Source organism: Convolutriloba macropyga, chromosome 1 (genome assembly GCF_964194025.1).
Source record: "Convolutriloba macropyga chromosome 1, txConMacr16.3, whole genome shotgun sequence".
NCBI lineage: Eukaryota > Metazoa > Xenacoelomorpha > Acoela > Convolutidae > Convolutriloba > Convolutriloba macropyga.
The window spans coordinates 64007812-64027915 of record NC_134468.1 but is presented as its reverse complement, the minus strand read 5'-3'; the positions used below and the strand labels follow the sequence as shown (position 1 = coordinate 64027915).

General features: G+C 37.8%; 1 protein-coding gene across 1 annotated transcript; it reads left to right on the top strand.

Annotated features, from left to right (window-relative positions):
* Positions 1-278: 278 nt before the first annotated feature.
* Positions 279-19948, top strand: LOC142350585 (uncharacterized). The gene is made up of 5 exons (XM_075402469.1): positions 279-608; positions 1210-1354; positions 13172-13416; positions 17065-17219; positions 19256-19948. Exons 1-5 carry the CDS (start codon positions 509-511, stop codon positions 19898-19900), a joined length of 1290 nt encoding a protein of 429 aa, XP_075258584.1. The 5' UTR covers positions 279-508; the 3' UTR covers positions 19901-19948.
* Positions 19949-20104: the final 156 nt, after the last annotated feature.

Genomic DNA, 20104 nt, shown 5'->3' with positions numbered 1-20104 from the left:
ATGATCGTGGAAGGGTAGAGCCTTAATTAGATAATAATATTGATTTAAATTTCATGATCTAAGTCTATAACAACTGAAAGCATTTCGTTTTCACATTGAATAGTGTGTTGAGGACGGGAATTTGAAATCGAATTGCGTTTATGGAAAGATGGAGAAAACTTCCACGTGTACACAGACGCCACATGACTTGTAAGTGAGGAGAAAACTAAAACAAACATTAGTTTCAAGATTCAAGTTATCCATATTTATATCTATTATGGTGATAGAACTGTTGACACACGCTAAGCGTAAATCCAGTCATTTCCTATTACAGAAAGACTTAGTTGGATCTGTAATACTAACTTATACAGCTATGCTCTGTGAAAGTTCACTCAATATGAATCTTACTAATACTGAAGCAAACGAATATAGTTAAGTTGTTTAAATTCCGCTTTCGTGTCCGTTTTCACATTTTTTATTTATTTTATACATTTAATGATATATAGTTAGCTGTTTAGAACATTAAAAAATGATATCAATCAAACTTTCGGCAATTTGCTGCTCCAGAACCCCCCTTTTACTCTCGTGTCTTTTATTTTACCTCCTTCAGTGTTGCCACACACTACCACGTAAGCTAACTTTTCTCATGATCTCATGGCTTCATTTATTAGAGATTTTTGACTCACTATTTTGAATTAATCTTTAAACTTCTGGTGCTTCTGGAATATAACAAACAATATTATAAAACAAAGCAAATAGGGATATGTTGTAATTCTGTTGTCTGATGTTTCTGGTGATCATTAAAAGACACTATCCAATAACTATTGTTTTTTTTTACGTTTAAAAGAGACTTCTAAAGGTCAAATCAATAAAAAAAAAACGCAAAACTCTTTTCCGCCAGCAATACCGTCCCAATGCTTGAGTCATTTTTTTGCTGAGCAATCTCGCAATTTCAGCTAGCGTTACTGGAGGTCTTTATCAGGCTGTTCCAGAGGGCAAATTGATCAACTGGATGATTTTAGACTCTATTCTAGAAATCTTTTCCGAAGAACAAGCATCGCAATTTTGAGTTGTCAGTTCTTGCTCGTCTTGCCTACATTAAAAATTGATAATCGATGTGGAGTCGAAATGAAATATGGACTTGGACTTAAATTGATGACAATATTGGGTAGCATATTTGCAAGTTGTTTTTCTGATTGATGAATCAGTTGATAAATCAGCCGTTTTTAGTGCCAGCGGCTGTTCCACAGTCGCCTGATGTGGTAGTGGATGAGCCACGGCCAGTGCCTGAGAGTGAGAGTGAGAAGAAGGAGACTTTACGCTACTCCACAGAGGAAGAGACAGATTCCAAACAGATGCAACAGAGAAACGACAGGTTGGACATTTTTTACTCAAAAATAGCATAAAGACACTTACAAAAAGCATAATACTAATCGACTATCCATTGTACAAACTCACTATTTCATTTGTACAAAATTTATGCCATCGGCAAATTCCATAACAAGCATCATTCGTTTATTTTTGACTCAGTGAGTGTTTGAAAGGGACGCAAAATGGGAAAAGATGTGCGTTTCCAGAATTGCGAATGGCGATCGAAAAGAATAAAATCTTGTGAGAATTTCATATCTACGACTAACTCTACAACTACTTCTCACAACAAGGGTCATTAAATTTCCTCAACATTTTGTCAAACATGGCACTGAATTCTCCTTTTTATTTCAAAATTTTAGATACATTGAAGATGGATAGATAGATAGATAAATTGAAGAGTTACGAAGATGATACTTATTGTGACTCAAAAAAAAAGTAAAATAGGGTTTTTAATATTATCAAATTTGTCGAAAGCAAAACAAGTATGGACTAGTACTCCAGAATAAGGAAAACGTACACAAACCAAAAACTTTTTAAACTAAGTTTTTAAATTTGCGTTTGAATAGCATACTGATTTAGCTTACGCGGTCAAGGCATGCGCGGTCAAGACTTTCTATGTATGTACTGGTTTCAAAAACTGTAAAACTAATGCTTCGAGAAATTACGAAGTTGCATTGAATATTAAAACCTTTATTGCCTGCATAGAACTGTTTATACCATTTTATTTACTAAAACTGACTTTTTATCACAACAAATAAACAAACAGACAGTTTTTTTGGAGCAGCCGGTTCATTGATTGCAGTGTCAAAAGTTTTACTTTTCAGCACAAAAGTTTTCTTAATTTTTTGAAAGCATATTTTTTAAAAAATTATAAAGTACCATTCAGTTGCTGACAAATAAATCAAATGCTTCTATATTTGGCTTTCCACAAAATTTGAAATGGTTTTTTCCAAATTTTTTAAACGACGAATTCGAATTTGCCGCGAAATGATAAAGAACCCAAATTGTTAGTGACGATATGATGGTGTTTTTGTCATTACTCTTCTTCAAATTGTCTTCATTGCCCAAACCAGGTATGTCGTTTTTTTTTCAATCAAGGCACCGGGTAATTGAATTGAAACGAAATTGTGATGTACCACAATGAGCATTTCAAAATCCCACAATCAACATTGTTTTTCAAAGGCAAATTATTTTTGAAAACAATGTTTTTTTAAGTAGTTTATAATGAATTCATTTGACTTGTTTAGAAATAAAACACAGAATATGGACCGTTGTTTAATTATTAGCCCCCAAAAATTAGTTAGAATTCCGTCTTTTGAGAAGCGGATTCTGCTCAGTTAGATTAACTGCCATGAAGTTTTCTCCAGGTACAAAATGCAAAACGCTCGTAAACTTAAAAAAACCTTATGAATCTCTTGATGAAAATCTGCAATCTTTTTAGTTCTGTAAAATTAAACTCTTTATTAATTCTTTCTGGTGCATTTAAGTTACGCTGATAGCAAAAAATTGATCAATAATTAAATGCCTTATCATTATTACCTTTAAAACAACTTACCAAAATTCATCATTTTTATTCTTTTCCTGCAACAATAAGATCGCCGACCTCTTTTCACTGAATATTCTAGTACAAAACGGTTTGAATCGTGAGCCAGGATAAGTCGAAGTTTTAGTTACTCACGTTATTAGCACTCCTTTTTGAAAAGAGTCCAGTTAACTTTTGATATTTGCTCTCGATGATAATAGCAAATTCGGTATCTTTTCTAATACCCGATGACGCGCGACTGTCAAAAACACTTATACCAAATTAGTTGCAGAATGGATAAACTTTGTTGGTAATTGTTCTTTAAATAGAATTGTGATGCGACGTTCATCAATGTGTTTAGTTGGATTATTTTCTTGTATAAATAGTGAACTAAGATGTACGTTGTATAACTAGAATAGTACCGCTTGAAAATGTAACCACGAGGCAAAAATGCTACCACGAGTCAACAAAAAGATCGCTGACTATGATGAACCTCATAGTCTGAAACGTAGGGCAATTTTTAAAAGACAGCTAAGAGCAAGCCGCTGTGTGATATTTGCTGCGGTTACGCACAAGCCACAATCAGTAATCAGTATTGTTAGTTAAGGCAAGCGATTTACAAAAATATATTAAAAACTTTTCTGTCTCATTATTGTTAAAAAATAATCTAAAAAACTTGTTGAAAGTGAAATCGCCGATCAGCACGATGCCAACCCTGATGTTGTGCACTGGGTGGATTGAATGTCCACTTTATACCTTTGTGAGTTAGCTCAGCTGCAATGTTGACAACGTTCCACTTTTCAATACTTTCTTGGAGTTCTTTCTCCGCTCCAATAAAGTTAGCGCCATTATCCAACCAAATCACGGCAGGTGTACCCCTACGTGACACTAACCGCTCAACTATCATAACACAAGAACTGGTGTCCATGGATGTAACTATCTCGACATGGACAGCGCGAGTAGGGAGACAGGTGAAGAGGAAGCCCCATTTTCCCAGTAGTACGGCGGACAGCAACATAGAACGGCCCAAAGTAGTCAACGCCGGTGTTCCTGAAGGGAGGAGACTGGTAAGGAAGTATCTCCTTAGGTAAGTCAGACATGATTGGTTGCATAATTACGGCTTGGAATTCTCCGCATCTCAGGCAGTGTGCTTTGATGGAACGCAAAGATCATCTTAATTTCAGTACTGTATAGTGTTCCTGCACAATTGACCTCAAGTATTCAACGCCTTGATGATAATGCTTTACTTGGGTGTGTTCAAGCAACAGTTTTACAAACGGATGACAATCATCCAGGATGATTGGGTGCATTACGTTTAACCCAACGTTCATTAACCGCTTGATGCGACCCGAGGAACGGATTAGCACATTTGGACTAAGGAACGGTGAATTTGGAGCAATTCGGTTGATAATTTAACAGATTTATTATCGAGAAGATTTTTCCTTTCGGTTTCAAAAGACTCTGCACCAAGTACTGGAGATGACACTCGGTTTTGTCAAGCACAGTAGGGTCAGTAATGCTACCATCGAGGTTATGGTAGCCGGCATGTTTTGGCAAAAACCGGAGAGCGTATGCGGCAATGCGCAAGTACTTTTGATAAGAACTAAACTTATCAAATGCACATATTGAAGGAACGGTAGTTGTCTGTTTTTGGACACATGTGGCCACAGATACAGTGTATTCTATAGTGACTAATTGGTTGACACCATGTTTGATGTTATTAATGACGTCTTTGTACGGTACGAACGGGAAACGTGAAATAGTTGAGAAATGTAGACCTTTGACCCAACTGATTAGTTCCAGCGTCAGCGGGATTATTCCTATTTGAAACGTAGTTCCATTGCTCAACGTTGGTGTACTCCAAAATTTCGCAAACACGGTTTGCAACAAAGATTGTTTGCTTTTCATTAGAGTTTATCCACTGAGGAACGGCCGTGCTGTCTGATAACATGAATAATTTGTTAACAGTTACAGTAAGTGCCTGAATAATTTCGTTCTTCAGCCGACTGGCAAGTAGAGCTGCTTGCAATTCCACATTTGGGACAGTCATTACTTTCATTGAAGCTACGCGCGCTTTCCCCAAACCAAACGCCAGCTCTGTTTTTGCCTTGGAATTGTTACTCGGGCTCGCAAGAATGCGGCGGCACTAAAAATATCCTGGGAACTGTCACCGAACATATGCAACATAGATTAACAAAGGCTCCAGTAAAATAACTGCGGGACATTTTGATGTTTTCAGGATTCGGTAAGTCCTCACTCCACACCAAAAACCTTTGAACCACGTCCTGTGGGAGCACGTCATCCCACTGTTGTCCTGTGACACCCCAGATGTCTTTTAGGAGCAGTCGTGCACCGACAGTAAATGGTGCGACAAGACCAATGGGGTCAAAGACTTTCGACACAAGACTTAGGACTAAGCGCCGCGTGAGTGACCTGGTGATGGCGCAGTTTGTGCCCCTACTCACAACTTAAGTGTCATTAGTGTGGCCCCACTTTAGCCCGAGCACATGCGATGAATCCTCCTGACATGAAACATTAGCCTTTGGCTCAGTAGATTGAAGAGAACCATCAATTCGATCAACCAGATTTGGCTCATTGCTTACAAACTTTGTAGGCTTGAACCCACCGAGATGGAGAAGATGTACCAATTCCTTAGATCTATTTATGGCTTTCTCGGGAGTCTCCACTGAGTCAAGGTAATCGTCCAAGTAAAAGTTTTCAAGGACGGCATTCGCAGCCTCGGGGTAAAATTTGGCATTGTTTCTGGCAGTGCTTTATAATGCATAAATGGCGCAGGTGGGCAAGTCTTTAGCCCCAAAAAAACGTCGCGTATATTGATACACTACAAAGTCAGTTCTGGGGTTCTCCCGCCACAAAAAGGAAGTTATAATTGATCTGATGGTAAAACCCCAACCTGTAGAAACATTCCCTCGATGTCAGTAGACACAGCATATTGCTGCTATCGGAAGTGGAAAAGTACATAAATAAGGTTTTGGAGCAGATCAGGGCCAGTGGGCAAGGATTTATTCAGCGACGCACCATGAAAAGTTGCTGCTGCATTTAGCAGCCTACGCACCTTACCCGGTTTGTTCGGGTTTAAAACTGGATGGTTGGGTAGGTACCACTCTTTATCGGACCGGTTCACAAACTTGTGAGCGTCGGGAACCTCAATTACTTATCCCATGTATAGATCTTCCTTGATTGTACTACAATACTTATCCCTAAAGTCTTCATCCTTGGCCAATCGTTTTTCGAGAGACTGTAGTTGCACAAGGGAGGAGAAGTAATTATTTTGGAGGTTGGTGTTATCTGCTGCCCAAAGCATTCCAACATTGTATCTCAGGCCATTCTGTACGTTTTTTTTCTCAGGGATTTCGTGAGCCCTTGCGTCTGTTGCAGATCTTGGGTCGACTTGCTTGCTTTCCCCCAAATGAATAAATGTCGTACCATGACTTTACTTGACTTGCTAACCCATTGTCGTGTTCGATGTTCACTTTAAAGCAGGTTGAGGTTAAACAAAAACTTGATGGTAACGCACTGTTTAGAACCCTTTCTATGGGTAAGCGTACGGTAACGGGTGAACGCTTCTCATTGGGAGAGAATTATTCTAGCGGGCGAATGACACGATAGACATCTTGTCCGAGTATCATATCAATATCTTTATGGGAATAATCCACCAGATCAAGGTTAGTTAAGAATGGGTATCTCTCCTGCAAGGCCTATACCTTAATTATATCTGAGCCGACGTTCAGACTCTCTTTATTGATTTTCTTCTTTATTGACTCTCTTTTTGATGGTAAAAGATTTGAAATCCTGATGTTCTCTTGGTTTCACAGTAACTTCAGAAACCCTAGTATCAACTACTTCTTCGGTATTAATAACCTTGACGGTTAGTTTTAGTGCTTTACCGTGCAAACCGAGTCTACCTGCGAGACTACCGGCCACCCAAGAGTTCCAAAACTAAAACCTTGTTATCGAAACCGAACGAATTGAGCAACTCCAATTCAGTCACCTGAAGGAGCCCCATAATGTCAGTAACAGATGACATTGTGGTAGTCTCATTAGAAGGTTGTTGACTAGTAGTTGCTTTGCGTTGACCTGTGTTGCCAGAAGGCCGAATCGTTTTGGGATTTGTTGATTGTTTTTTTTAGAAAAACCCTATCTGCTCCATGCAAAAGTGCGTTATGCTAACTATTGCACCCTTCTGCTCGGCTTTTTCTTGAGGTCACTGGCGGATCGGTGATTGTCGCGTAAGCACAAAAAGCAAAATTTATTATCCGCCACCAACTTAGCTCTCTGGGTTGGAGTCTTTTCCTTGAAAACTTGACACTCCCAAAGCCGTTGGTTACCTTGCATAAAATGAAGCGAGAGTAAGTGTTTGTGGAAGAAGGTGGCAATCGCTTATTTGTTTCCCTTTGTTGTGAATTTGACGCAAACACTTTATAGGCACTTTTGATCTTGGTTACTGAAGTGCGGTTATCTTCAGGTTTTGCCTTGGTCGCGCTTTGTTTCACAAGATCGTGGGCCTCAGCTTTTTCTTTAAGCCGATAGTTAAAGTCAAGGAGGGTGGGCTTAACCCAGTGTTTTTTAACAGTAAAGAGCGGCCATGACTCTTTCATATTTGATGGTAACTTCTGTACCGCTTGGTTATGTAGGGAAGTGCTCTTCAAGTCAGCACTATATGATAGTGACCTGAATACCCCAAAGAGGCTGGATATTGCTGAAGATTAGCTGATGATGTTATCACTATAGTGCATTTTAAGAGGTGCAAAACTCCTTAGTTTTTCCAAGTGTGCTTTTACGAATGCCTGTGCCTGGCCAAACTTACGTTCTAAAGTCCTTAGCGCATCCTTGCACATTAAACCCCAGTAAGCAAATTCGGCGATTGCAGTCTTTGCTTTACCTGTGACGAGTGTTTTAAGGTAGGAAAATTTAACGTCATCAGTGAGCGACTGCGAGTCAATCGCGCTTTTAAATTTACCAAAACACTCATGCCACTTTAATAGATCGCCATTTAACTGTGCAAGTTTCCTTTCGGGCAAAAGGTCACCTTTTTGCTGGTTATTGCATCAGCCAGTTTCCTAATCAATGATGCATTGTCCGGTATCGGAGGGGCAGGTGCAGAAACCTGCGGACCAATCCTACTCAACAGAGTGGGCCCAACATAAGGATATGTTGGCCGCAAAACCGGAGTGGCTTGACCACGAACGACGTTATTAGAAGTTGCGATCACGTCTTCCTGTTGTATGCCGGATGGTGACTGCGGATCAGTCGAAAGAAGTGAATTTTGATATATTCGTTGGGGAATATTAGTGTTTGAGGGCAAAACCTGAGCTTGTACATTTGGAGGTACACTATTCACGGTATTATTGACTATTGGTGTTTTGTACTGTGGAAAACGCCAATGACTCATATTTGGCACAAACTGTTGGCGAAAAGGGATGTTGGTCATATTTGGGAGAGTAGCATCAACGGAATGTATGACTTTGTGTACTTGGTTATTATTATTGTTAAAAGTGTTGTGGAGGGGAGTTTGATTATTCAAAGGCGCCTGTGGGGTGGGAGCAATGAGGTTAGGTGCAAATACTGGGTTTGGGAAGGGAAGGTCTTTAGGATTGGTGGGTTCGAAATTGTGCTGTTGGGTGTTCAGACATGGTGGGGCTTTTGGGTGCAAGAGAACTTCTATTGCGGGAGCTGGATTATCTGTTTTCGGAAAAGGAGTGAGAGTGGCGTTTGGGGCTAGGGGAACAAAACTAATTTGTTGTCGGGAGCCTATACGCTGGGCCAAATTGTTTTCAGGCGGACTTGATGTTTCAGGTCCACTGGATTGTGAAATTCGACATAGTGCGTGTGGAAAAAAAGACGAATTATTTTCAATTACTTGCGGTGACAACGGCTGTAGTAAAAGGGGCTGAGAAGCCCCTAGGGTGTGTACAGGAGTCGGGTAATTATCTGCGGTTGCTTGGTTAGTTATGCTTGGAACCGCCATGCCTTGTTGGCCTGGTTGATTACTTTGAGCCCGTAGGAGCGCCTGATACAACGCCTGTGTGTTAGCAGCAGCCAAAAAATCTCAGGTGGCGTATATTAAGGGTCAAGTTGCTGCATTGTCTCATTGCTTAAAATGTAAATGCCTCGACAATTTTTGGGAAAGGAATGCCTTGAAGTTTCAGTGTTCTGATCTTCCGCTGTTCCGCCGTTGTTGTGGCTAGGGCATTCTGGGGGTCATTCTTATCCTCTGGTTCACCAGTTTTCTCCCCATTGTTAACACTTAAAGCAAGTGAGGTCCTGGACAGCCTTTTCACTTCTCCTAGCACTAGCAGTTGTTTCAGAGTGACTACCTTTGAAAACGGCGTCCAGCAATTCAAATTTTTGCAGAATTGGCTTCACCAATGTTTTCCCGTTGTTTTCCTCCAGTTCGTCTAATTCCCTTTGCCTTTTCTGTTTAGCGAGGCGAATGGCTGCCTCATTCTGTTTTTCAATTTCCTCGCGCTTCATTTTAGCAATTACGTAATCATGTTTACGTTGACTAGATGTTTTTGATGAGGCCATCAGTGAGGAAACTCTAGAACGAATAGAAGCTCTCGGTTCCTGAAACTCATTTTTTTTCATCAGCCGAGTTGATGTAGTTTCGTTCTGAAGTGAGTAACTTTTCGTTCTTAGTTTTCATTGCCTCCAAGTAAGACTGTAATGAAAGAACAAGTGCACTTGGATCCTCCGTTTTTCCAGCAAACGCAATCAGGTCCTCATTTTTGTCTTCAACAGTCATAAACGCTTCATTGCACTTTGTTACTAGGCGTTCAATTTTCACTTGCCTAGTTTGACTATTTATACAATGAAGGAAATCTTCACGTATAGCATGCGATTCAGCTTCACGCTTCGACCTGGCAGCGTACAACTTTTTGACTTTTTTCTGATCAAAACTTTTGGACTTTCCGATGTTATTAATTCGAAAAATCAGCAAACTACCACTGCACAAGTTATCTCCAACCAAACCAGATCCACGCAAAACAAACCCAACACAAAAGACACTAAAACACAGCACACTGTTGACAGTCTGTAAAACAAACCTTACAAGGAGCAGAAAAGGTCATCGAGCAAACAGTGCCCGACAAAAACAGAAGTGGAGCGCTGAATGCTATGCGCTGATTGCGGCGGGAGAAAACAGGACAAACAAGAAATCGAGCGGGCGACGCGCGACGGAACGGAACGGTACGCACGAGAAACGAGTGGGGAGGAGGAGAAAAAAAGGGCTAGCAGACAACAGCAGTCAACTCAATCAAACAAACTAGCTTTAACTCCAGAACAAACATAAGTCACACCCTAGGAAAGAGGAGAGAAGATACTGCAAGACAAGCTAGAACAGTTCATCATGGGGCTTAATATTCCAATAACAAACTAATTTACGAAAACGAAGTAGTATACTGAAAGGATGAAAGCGTCAAGAAATTTACTAGCCGTAACTGCAGAGTAAACTTAAGTCACACCCCAGCAATACCCAAACCAATACAACCGATCAGCATGCTAACAATATTAAATAAAATACAGAGAAATTAAATATACTGGAGACGTGTATCTGAAGATTATGACAGTTGGAGAAGTCATGGAACAATCCAGCCGTAACTTGAGAATAAACTTAATTTACACCCTAGAAAGCAAAAAGACCAAACCACTTACCAATCTTAGAGTTACACACAAACATACAGCAGCAGCAAAAACACTATACTACAACAGGAGGTCTAGTAAATTAGGAAAGTTCAAAAACTCAAATGACAATCTAGCCGTAACTCGCTAATCAACTAAGTCACACCCTAGAAAACTATAAGACCAAAACAACAAATCCGCACAGTACCATACTCATCATACTGCAGCAAAAAGAACAACCTACTTCGTCACATATGACAAACTACATCGAAAAACAGAAAAATAGACGGAGAAAACGAAATGCACCCGGGTCGCGGCATTATATTAACTTTAGTAAAAAAACTGTAGTCCGTATCTGTTTCATAGCAGCGTGTAAGAAGACGTACAACGCAGCAAAGTGTAAGGAGACGTACAAACCAACGTGTGAGCATTATAAATCATTATTGACGTCAAAATCATTTCGTATTCAGTCAACAATTATCTAGAAAACCTAAAAATTTAAGCCGAAAACCAGCTTAATCGATACATATCGTGGTTATATTTACTTAAAATTTGGTTAATTGAACTTGTTCGGAACTTTCTAGGTATATTGGAACGTTTTAGACGCATTTAAATTCAAAGTCAAATACTCGATTCTGATTGGTTAATAATATTCGTTCATTCACTACGTAACAGTAATAATAAAAGAATAATTTTGTTTTTTGTTCTAAGCCGTTTCAAGAAGTTGATGCCTGTATGAGCGCTGATTATTTCTCCGATTCTACATAGTGTGGAAGACTATATGCTGAAAGGGTTCTTCGTTTAGTTGGACTTGGCCAACTGATGTATTTGACGTGGAAATACATGAATTGTATCAAAAGAAAGTCTGTTAACGTAGATTATAGTGTTTGAAGGATCTTCCGATTTTTGTCGTTTACAATCGTTTACAGTCGAAGTAGTCGTGGTTAAATATTTTGTGAACATCTGACCAACTGAAACTAATTTTGCTCATTTTTTTTACGTTACTTTGGGTTAATTTTGGTTGTTCTTGCACAATTTTAATAAAGATTCTATAAAATTCGATATAGTTTTTATTTTTATCGCATTTGAGTGGCTACATAACGGGTGTTTTATTCATTTGAGTTGAACATTTGGCAAACTTTTGGCTTTTTGAAACATACCCTGTTTTTTTTCCATACTTATCAATCACTTTTTTTTTCTCCGAAATAATATTAACGTTATTTGTCAAAAAATTGCTAAATTAATTGGTTCGACTCCTTTTGCTGTAATTTAGGCTTTCTCGTCGAATTTAAACTTTCGACCGCACGAAGAACTGGAAGATTACTGCAATTTGTTTCTGTAAATTGTAGGACTTTTTTCTCTTAAGGGCCTTTTCTCTTTTCGTTTTCCCTGTTTTCTCTGTTGTTGTTTTTAGTTGGTGAAACTTTCTGACCACTTCAAGGTTTTGATTCGCCGAACTTTTTAATCGGTAAGTGCTCCTCAACTGGCGTGAGCGTCATTAAAAAGGACTTCACCTAGGAATTTTTAAGGAAATAAAGGAATTATTTCCTAATTTGATTTTTTTGATGTATTGAATAGCTTTCAGCATACTTCACCATTTGTTAATACATTTGTTCCTTTTTTTTCAACCTAACCTGTTTAGGCATCTTTGACATCCCCGCCGTTTTGCAGACAAATCGCAGTCATCACCATTTCATACAGAACTTCTTGCTGCTTTTAAATCGAAAATTGTTGTTGAATATTGTTTAGACTAATTTTCGAGTAGTGTTGCCTTTTCCCAACGAAGTTTCTGCTTCATTTTGTGTTTGATTTCAATTGGATGCCAAAAATTCTTCAAAATTTTTTCCTGAGTATTGATGAGTTTTGAATTAATGTCTGGTTTTTTAGTTTTCCTAAGGAAAAAGGAAACCAAGAAGCCCGCGAATTGCCATAAACTTGCGCGTATGATTGTACTCTCCCTATATTTATTCCTTTATAGGTGTCCGACACCTAAAAAAGAATAAATATAGGGAGAGTACGATCATACGCGCAAGTTTAGGATAATTCACTGGCTTATTGGTTTCCTTTCTTCCTTCAAAGTTTTGTGATTCTGATCTGTACCTTTAGAATTTTTTTCAGACTGAACGCAGGATGCAAATAACAGAGGATTTTGCCGTCTTTTGGTTTTATTTTTCAGATACTAATGGAGGTTCGGCTGTTATTGTAAAGCCAAAATTAATTTGAGTTAGGAAGGTTGATTTGTAAAGTTTAAATTATCATGTCTCCAGAAGTCACACCAAGTGCATTTTTATATTATCTATCCATCTCATCTGTAAGAAAATTGTTATAGAAAATTCTTCGCTACTGGTGAAATTAGTGATTCAACATTTCTAGCAAAGCTTTCTAGCAAGGCCATCATGTTACTATAGGTTTCTCACTATATGAAATTTCACTCTCCGTCCTCTAGTTGTCAAAGAGATTGGGCGAAGTTGCGAAAGATTGGGAACCAGAGGGGTCGTCGGAACTTTATATGCGATCGCAAATTACCGATCCTTCTTGTTTTATTTAATAAAAATTATAAGAATCATGGTTGCAATAGGTAGTACAGTTTATAGACGCCTGTGAATGTAAAAGTATCCCTCAAAAGTGGTCATATTCTACTTTGTTTGTGTAATTCAGATATAGCCAGCAGAACAATGCGGCTGGTCTGATAGTGGAAAGACAGAGTGAAGAAGAGAAAAACAAGTTCATCAGTCGGAAGGAGAGTGAGAAAGATGTGAAGGAGATAGAGAAGGAACAGTTCATAAAGTCACTCTCCGAAGAGCAGAGGGAGTTACTGGATGAGACGAGGAGTGAGGGACACTTGAAGAAAGACCAGGCAGGACCAGAGATGCCAGAACATCACCCAGAGATGTCTTTGGAAGGTACGTGACAAGATACGTGTTAACTTATTAACCAAAAGAAGTGACCATGTATCCTATGCCAACAATTTCAGTCATTGTTGACACTGATTGAATGGGTGCGAAGGGAATGGTTTTCTGTAAAGAGGTTATCCATAATACGGATCATATATGGAAACTTACTTTCAATAGCTTGATCATAAAACAAATTTTTAAGGCTTCTGCTGAGTACAGAAAGTCCATTTTATATGTTAGCAGATTTGGCCAAACTAGGACCTCGTCATCATCTATAAATGACTATCCTTATAATGATATATGCAAAATGGAGCCTGTATAAATTACAATCTTTATTTTAAATTTTATCTAAATATTCTGTATCAAAGCTCACCCAATTATCGCTGGGAACCGTTTGGAAATTTGTTGCATAAAATCATAGGAAACAGCACAACAGGAAAAATTGAAACCATATTTTTTAATTAAACATACAAGTATTAACCCAATTATCCTGAAAAACTGGATAAAAGAGATTGAATGGTCAACAAGGATGCTCGTTAATGTGCGAACGCACATGATGTTCCGACCCGAGCTCATCCACATTTTTTACTTAATTGTCAACCAAAAGAAGAGATAACAAAAATAGATGTTTGAGTTTATAAAAAATCGTTAAACAACCCAACTACTAACTGAATTACATGATGCCATGCCTAATTACAGCGCTAACGGGATCTGTCATTAAAAAGACTACGAGAAAAAAAACAAACAACAAAATAAGCAAAAACAAAAATTTCCGGGCAAAAACTAAATATCTAAATTTAAAAGCTTCTAGTTACAATGTCAAAATGCAATCGGATAAAACTTTAAGAGACACAAGCTTCATTTTTCCTGATTATATAGCAAATAGAAACTTTCTTTAATCAGACTAGGTAACGAATCGACAAAATGAGACTAGGTAACAATCGACTAGGTAACAAATCGTCATTATGAAACCAATAGGAACTGTGCTTGGTTGGACTAAGCCATCGGAACGGGCTAGGAAAGGTGCAGAAAAAAATCAAAAAAATACAAACAACAAATTACAAACTCTGCGAAAACACAAATTAATGAAGCCATTAAAAATCATTAACCGTTAGCCGAATATTATATATTTTTGTTTCAGTTTTTTTTAAACTAATTCAGCTAAAATTATATTGAAAGAAAGAATAAGTTCATTTGGGCCACATTTCAAAATCATTGGGATCTGTTATAACGCAAATGTGCTAAAAGAAAAGAAAAAAGAAACACAAATACACCACTCACAAAACTTTATAAAAACGCCTATAGTAAATTTTGAAATACGAGGAAATGATGAGACCTCTCAATGAGTTACAATTTGACGAAATTAACAACAAAAATCTAAAAATTGAAAGAAAACAACTATAATTCAAAATATCAATTTCAAAAGACTATTCGCTATAAACTGACTGCTTTGAGTTATCACCCGTCATTCAGTCGTCAATTACAAGCCTATGAGACCGGTCAGCATTTTACGGTTACCTAAATAACAAAAAGCAGGCAAAAACTTCAAATTAAAATAAAAAACAGCGAAAACAGGGTCGAATTCATTGAAAAATGAACTTCTCAGTAAACATTTTTCTTTTTTCAGCTAATTTCCTAACAGCAATGAGATTTTTTAACAATTTGACTTCAAGAAAAATAACAAATATGAACAAATGCTTTAGAACCACGAAATTTTTGAGATAAACTGTAGTATCAACGACATTAAATTCAATAGTTTTCAACGGAAGCCAATGAATTTGCAAATTTTTGCCTCGATGAGACAAAAAAGATAATTGTCTCTTTTAATTTATCAATAAGACCTAACAATAAGACCTTGAATATGAAAACAACAACAAATACAGGTAAAAACCCAAAAATTCAGTAGAAAAGTGCAAGAAGAAAGTGTCTAAGCCATTTAAACCATTAGGTTTTCTCAAGTAACTTTATCTATGATCCATTGAACGCCTTCCCTGAGCAAGTTTGAACCATCAATATTTGGTAATGTAAGAATTTTTTAAAGGGAACCAAAACATCAAAGAACTTTGACAGTTTTTTTGAAATCTTGTGGCATCGAAGTCGTACAAACAATAGTTAGAAGATAAAATCGCTAACCAGGTTAATTTTGGTTACGATAGAAATGAAGGAGGCCTGTTATTACTGACACTGACTTATTGTTCACCCAAATAAGTTTAAGATCATTTAGTGTTCAAAAAAATTTCGAAAAAATATTCTTAAAGTCTTAACAGCCATTAAATTCAATAGCTTTCAACGCAAGTCAATAAAAACGCTAAGTAATGCTCTGATGGGAGGAAAAGGATGTTTTTCATGCAGAGGTAATCAATAAGAAAACACAATAAGTCTTGTGACTATGAAAACAACAAGAAACACAGGCAAAAACCAAAAATTCATTAGAACAGTTCGAAAAGAAAGTGTCAAAACCATTTAAACCGTGAGCTGTTGTCTGAAAAATTTATTAATGATCCATTGGACGTCTTTGCTAAGAAAATACGAGCTATCAGTTTTAAGTTAATGTAATAAGATTTCAAAAGGAACCAAAAATTCGAAAATATCAAAAAAAAATAAAGGTTTTTCTGGCATCGAATCTATATAATATATAGTTGGAAGATAAAACCGCTAACAAGATTAATTTTGGTTAGATTAGAAAGAAAAGAGACCCTGTCATTATTGAGATTGACTTACAGTTCACGCAAATAGGCTTAAGGTTGCTTAATGTTCAAAAAATTTGAAAATTTATTATTAAAATCTTAACAGCGATTAGCTCTCCACGCAAAGCACTGGATTGGTTAATTTATTGCTCATTGCGAAACATATCACACTTACAGTCAACGAGCCTATGCCAGAGGACTCCAACAAATTAGTAAAACCTCAAAAAGAGAATCAATTCAAGAAAATCAAGAGTGTCGATGCCAAAAAAACTTGAGCGATTCCTTGAAAACGAACTTTGTTCATTGGGCTTCATTTGACTGTAAGTAGGGTCTGTCATTACCGGAACCTCGATATAGAAAGTGACTAGTTTTTAGGTAACTTAAAAAGGCAAAAACATGAAAAGTTAAAAAAAACTTTCAAAAAGAATTCGAATTTTTTTATAGTAAACTTCCCTAAGAGAACGGAAACTATTCTTTTCATCGTCTTTCGTCTATTAGGAACACAAAATTGATTCGTTTTGTGGCGTGAAATGTAATTTTGAATTAATTTTTTTATGGAAAACTTTTTGATTTGAAGAAAATTTGCACTAAAAGTGCCAAAATTATGCCAATTATCCGTTGTTCACACAAAACTTCAATCCTCTATAACTCCTCGGAAAAAACAAAACTAAAAAAAATCTTTTTAATTTTGAATTCTACGCTGGACGAGCTTTTGAATGATATCGCTCACATTTCTCTACGATGAATATATCGATCGGCCAAAATTTTCTGAACAAAAAAAAACCCATTTGAGTATATAGTTCCTCCCCCCCCCCCCCCCCACAAGTGGTGTTGGAACAATAATACACTTCAGAGAATTTTTTTCAAAAACTCTACGTAAGAATGTGAAAACTGTGTGTACCCCTATGAACACTTATTTTTGCCAGACTCCTTGTATTCCATTTGAAAAAGTTAAGTATGGATATTTCAGAGATGGATAAGCTGGTGAACAACAAAACAGACCCCATAGAGGATACAAATAGTGGAGGAGAGAGCCACGATGAACTGCACAATGACAAGCAGGGACCTCGAATGCCACAACACGATGTACAACCAGCTCAAAAGCCACGCAACAAAATTGAACAGGTGGATAACCCATAATTTGATTTAAATGACTTATAATTACAATATTAAGGAACGCATCAGGAAAATCACTGGTACACTAGGCCACTGCTCGAGTGCATGCAATTAATACAAATCTTGCTCAATTTTTACGAGCATACAATAAACAACAATTTTGCAACCACAAGTTTTATACCAGAAACCTTCATTTAGATTTATTTTATGTCTAATGGTTGTTAACTTAACCAACTTAAAAAAATCTGTAGTACAGGTAGATTAGACAGATTTGTATGTCGATTTTGTAAAAAAAACCGGAAATAAATTCCCATCTAATCAGATCTGCGCATTTGGCCAAGACTCGCGGGCCATGGCCACGCCTTCCCTGGCTGACGTGCCAGACCAAAAGTCGGCATGTCTTTAACTTTAACTTTTTAAAATTATACACTCTTTACATTTATGATAATGCTCAAAAGTGTGTATAGATAATTAACAATATAGCAGTCTGAAAAAATGCGTTTTCAGATTTTTCTTGAAAATGAGCAGGGAACAGCAGTTTTTCAATTCTAGAGGAAGGCTATTCCAAAGTTTGGGCCCACATGAAGAAATTGCTCGATCTCCATAGCTTTTCTTTGTTCTTGGGGCTTCAAAATTGTTTCCAGTGACATTGCGACTTGATCGGCGCTGAGTTGGTCTGCGAAACATTTTTTTTTCATGTATATTGGCACCGGCATGTCTGTGGAAACTCTAAACATAAAGGATAAAATTTTGAATTTCACTCGATACTCAACTGGGAGCCAGTGTAACTCTTGCATGTAGACATACTTGGAGAAAATTCGAGGAACTTTGTAAATAAATTTGATGCAAGCAGTTTTCACTCTATCAAGTTTCGCAGCAATGTCCAGTCCGTCACAGACGGAACATGCTTATATCCAGACGTTTCCAGACAAAAACTTCTATGTCCAAGACTTCAAAATTTTTGCCCGTTCTTTTCCTGCGTTGAAAAGTTAGTACATTCGGACATTCGCGCGTTCATGTCAGACTTTCACGCGTTCACTAGACATTCGTACATTTACAAATTTTCTAGCGTTCAAAACTCTGTTTGTGCAGACTTTCGTGCATTCATGCCAAGACCTATCTCCATACTTATAAATATAGGTTGTACACTACAAATTTGTAATGGATTAAATGGATTAATTCAAATATTTCTTGCATGTCAAGTTTTTGCATTTCAAGAATAGATTTCATATGGTGACGGCTGTGATGTAGTGCCGCCCATCCACCTAGTACAGCGTGACTTTCTTGTCGTAAAATTGTCCAAAACAAGGCAAAATGTTGAATGCAACTTTTTCTGCTTTCAAGGTTTTGCATTTGCTAACTCAAGTGAATTGAGGTTTTGTATGTAAAAAAGTTCACTTGATTGAGCACTCTAATAAAAGGCTGAATCAACCATGAGTTGAAAAGTTTTTGTCACTTTTTGGAATCGAAAAATTGCGTGCGTTGCGGGGTCACGATGTTCCAGCTTTCGTGCATTTAAAGTTGCCCAAGTCCAGACTTTGTGCGTTTCAAGTTGCCCAAGTCTAAACTTTCGTGCGTTCATTCGTGTTTCAAGACCTTTTAATTTCGATCGCAGGAAGCCCTTGTGCGTTCTTTTTGGTCTGAAATATCGACTTTCTGTGTGGGACCTGAGCCTAGATTAGCGGCCCGTTGGACTTGGTATGAAACTATCACAACCAAAAAAATTATCACGACCTTCACTTATTGTTAATAATTGGGTTTATCTCCGTGAGTGTTTTTTGCGTGGATTATTTCCGTTGGTGTATTTCCATGGTTTAATTCCGTATTCGTTTTCCCTTGACCCCCTACTGGTTGTTGCAGCAAAGTTTCAATGCGTTATCTCTTTCCATGAAATGTCCGATCTGTTTTGTTTGCACCCCCAGATTAGTAGCGCATTTTTTGCAACACCTAGGATCTCGCGCTATTCTGTGGGCTATTTTTGCAACACCTAGGACCACGTTTTGGGGGATCGAAAAAGTCAGTCAATTAAATTCCTGCTTTTCCAGGTTCACAATCACGCTGAAAACAAAGGCGCAGGGCCCCAGTTCCCAGAACACGAGGTGGAATCACATGCCGCTCATGAGGAGAAGTCCGACGGGGAGAACAAAACGAGAGAAAGAAAGCCGGAGCCAAAACCAGAAGACATCGACACACTTGCCAAAACTATCCGGCTCTCCAAAGACCTCAAACTGAAAAGCCAAGAAAACGACGAAGAAGTGAAAAGCATAGAAAAGATGCTGAACGAAAAAGTGGAGGATGAACAAACACGAAACTATTTAAAGCTTCTTATGAAGCAACATATTTTCCCCAACAACCATCAACAAAAGAATGGAAAGCCGATTTCTGACAACTTGAAAGATTTTGACAATAGTCAACGAGACGAAGAAAAGGTTTTCGAGGCAATCGAATTGGAGCCTGCAGAGTTTTTAGCTTTCATCAACATGATAATTCGGGATGAAAGAAGTCACATGACAGACGAGTACTTCATTCTGGTGCAACAGAAGGTCATGGACAACGCACAGAAGGCAGTTGACTTTGAGACGAGGCAGTTCGGAATGGATGCAAAGAAGAGGGAGGGGAAGAAGCCTCTAAGTGCGTGGGTTGAGGGTTTCATCAGATTTCACACTCCTATCATACATGACGAAAATTAGAAATATTCACTTTTAACTTGTTTAACTAATTTATATCTTGATTCTTTATCTGCTATTTTTCGCGTTGCTCAAGAAAAGTGTGTATAGCGATATTCTATCGGAGTACTGAACGTGCAATTTGGTGAACAAATTATGAAGAGATTTATGGCTAGATGACCTGAGGATAACAGCAGAACCATCACGTGAATGTTGGATCTGATTACG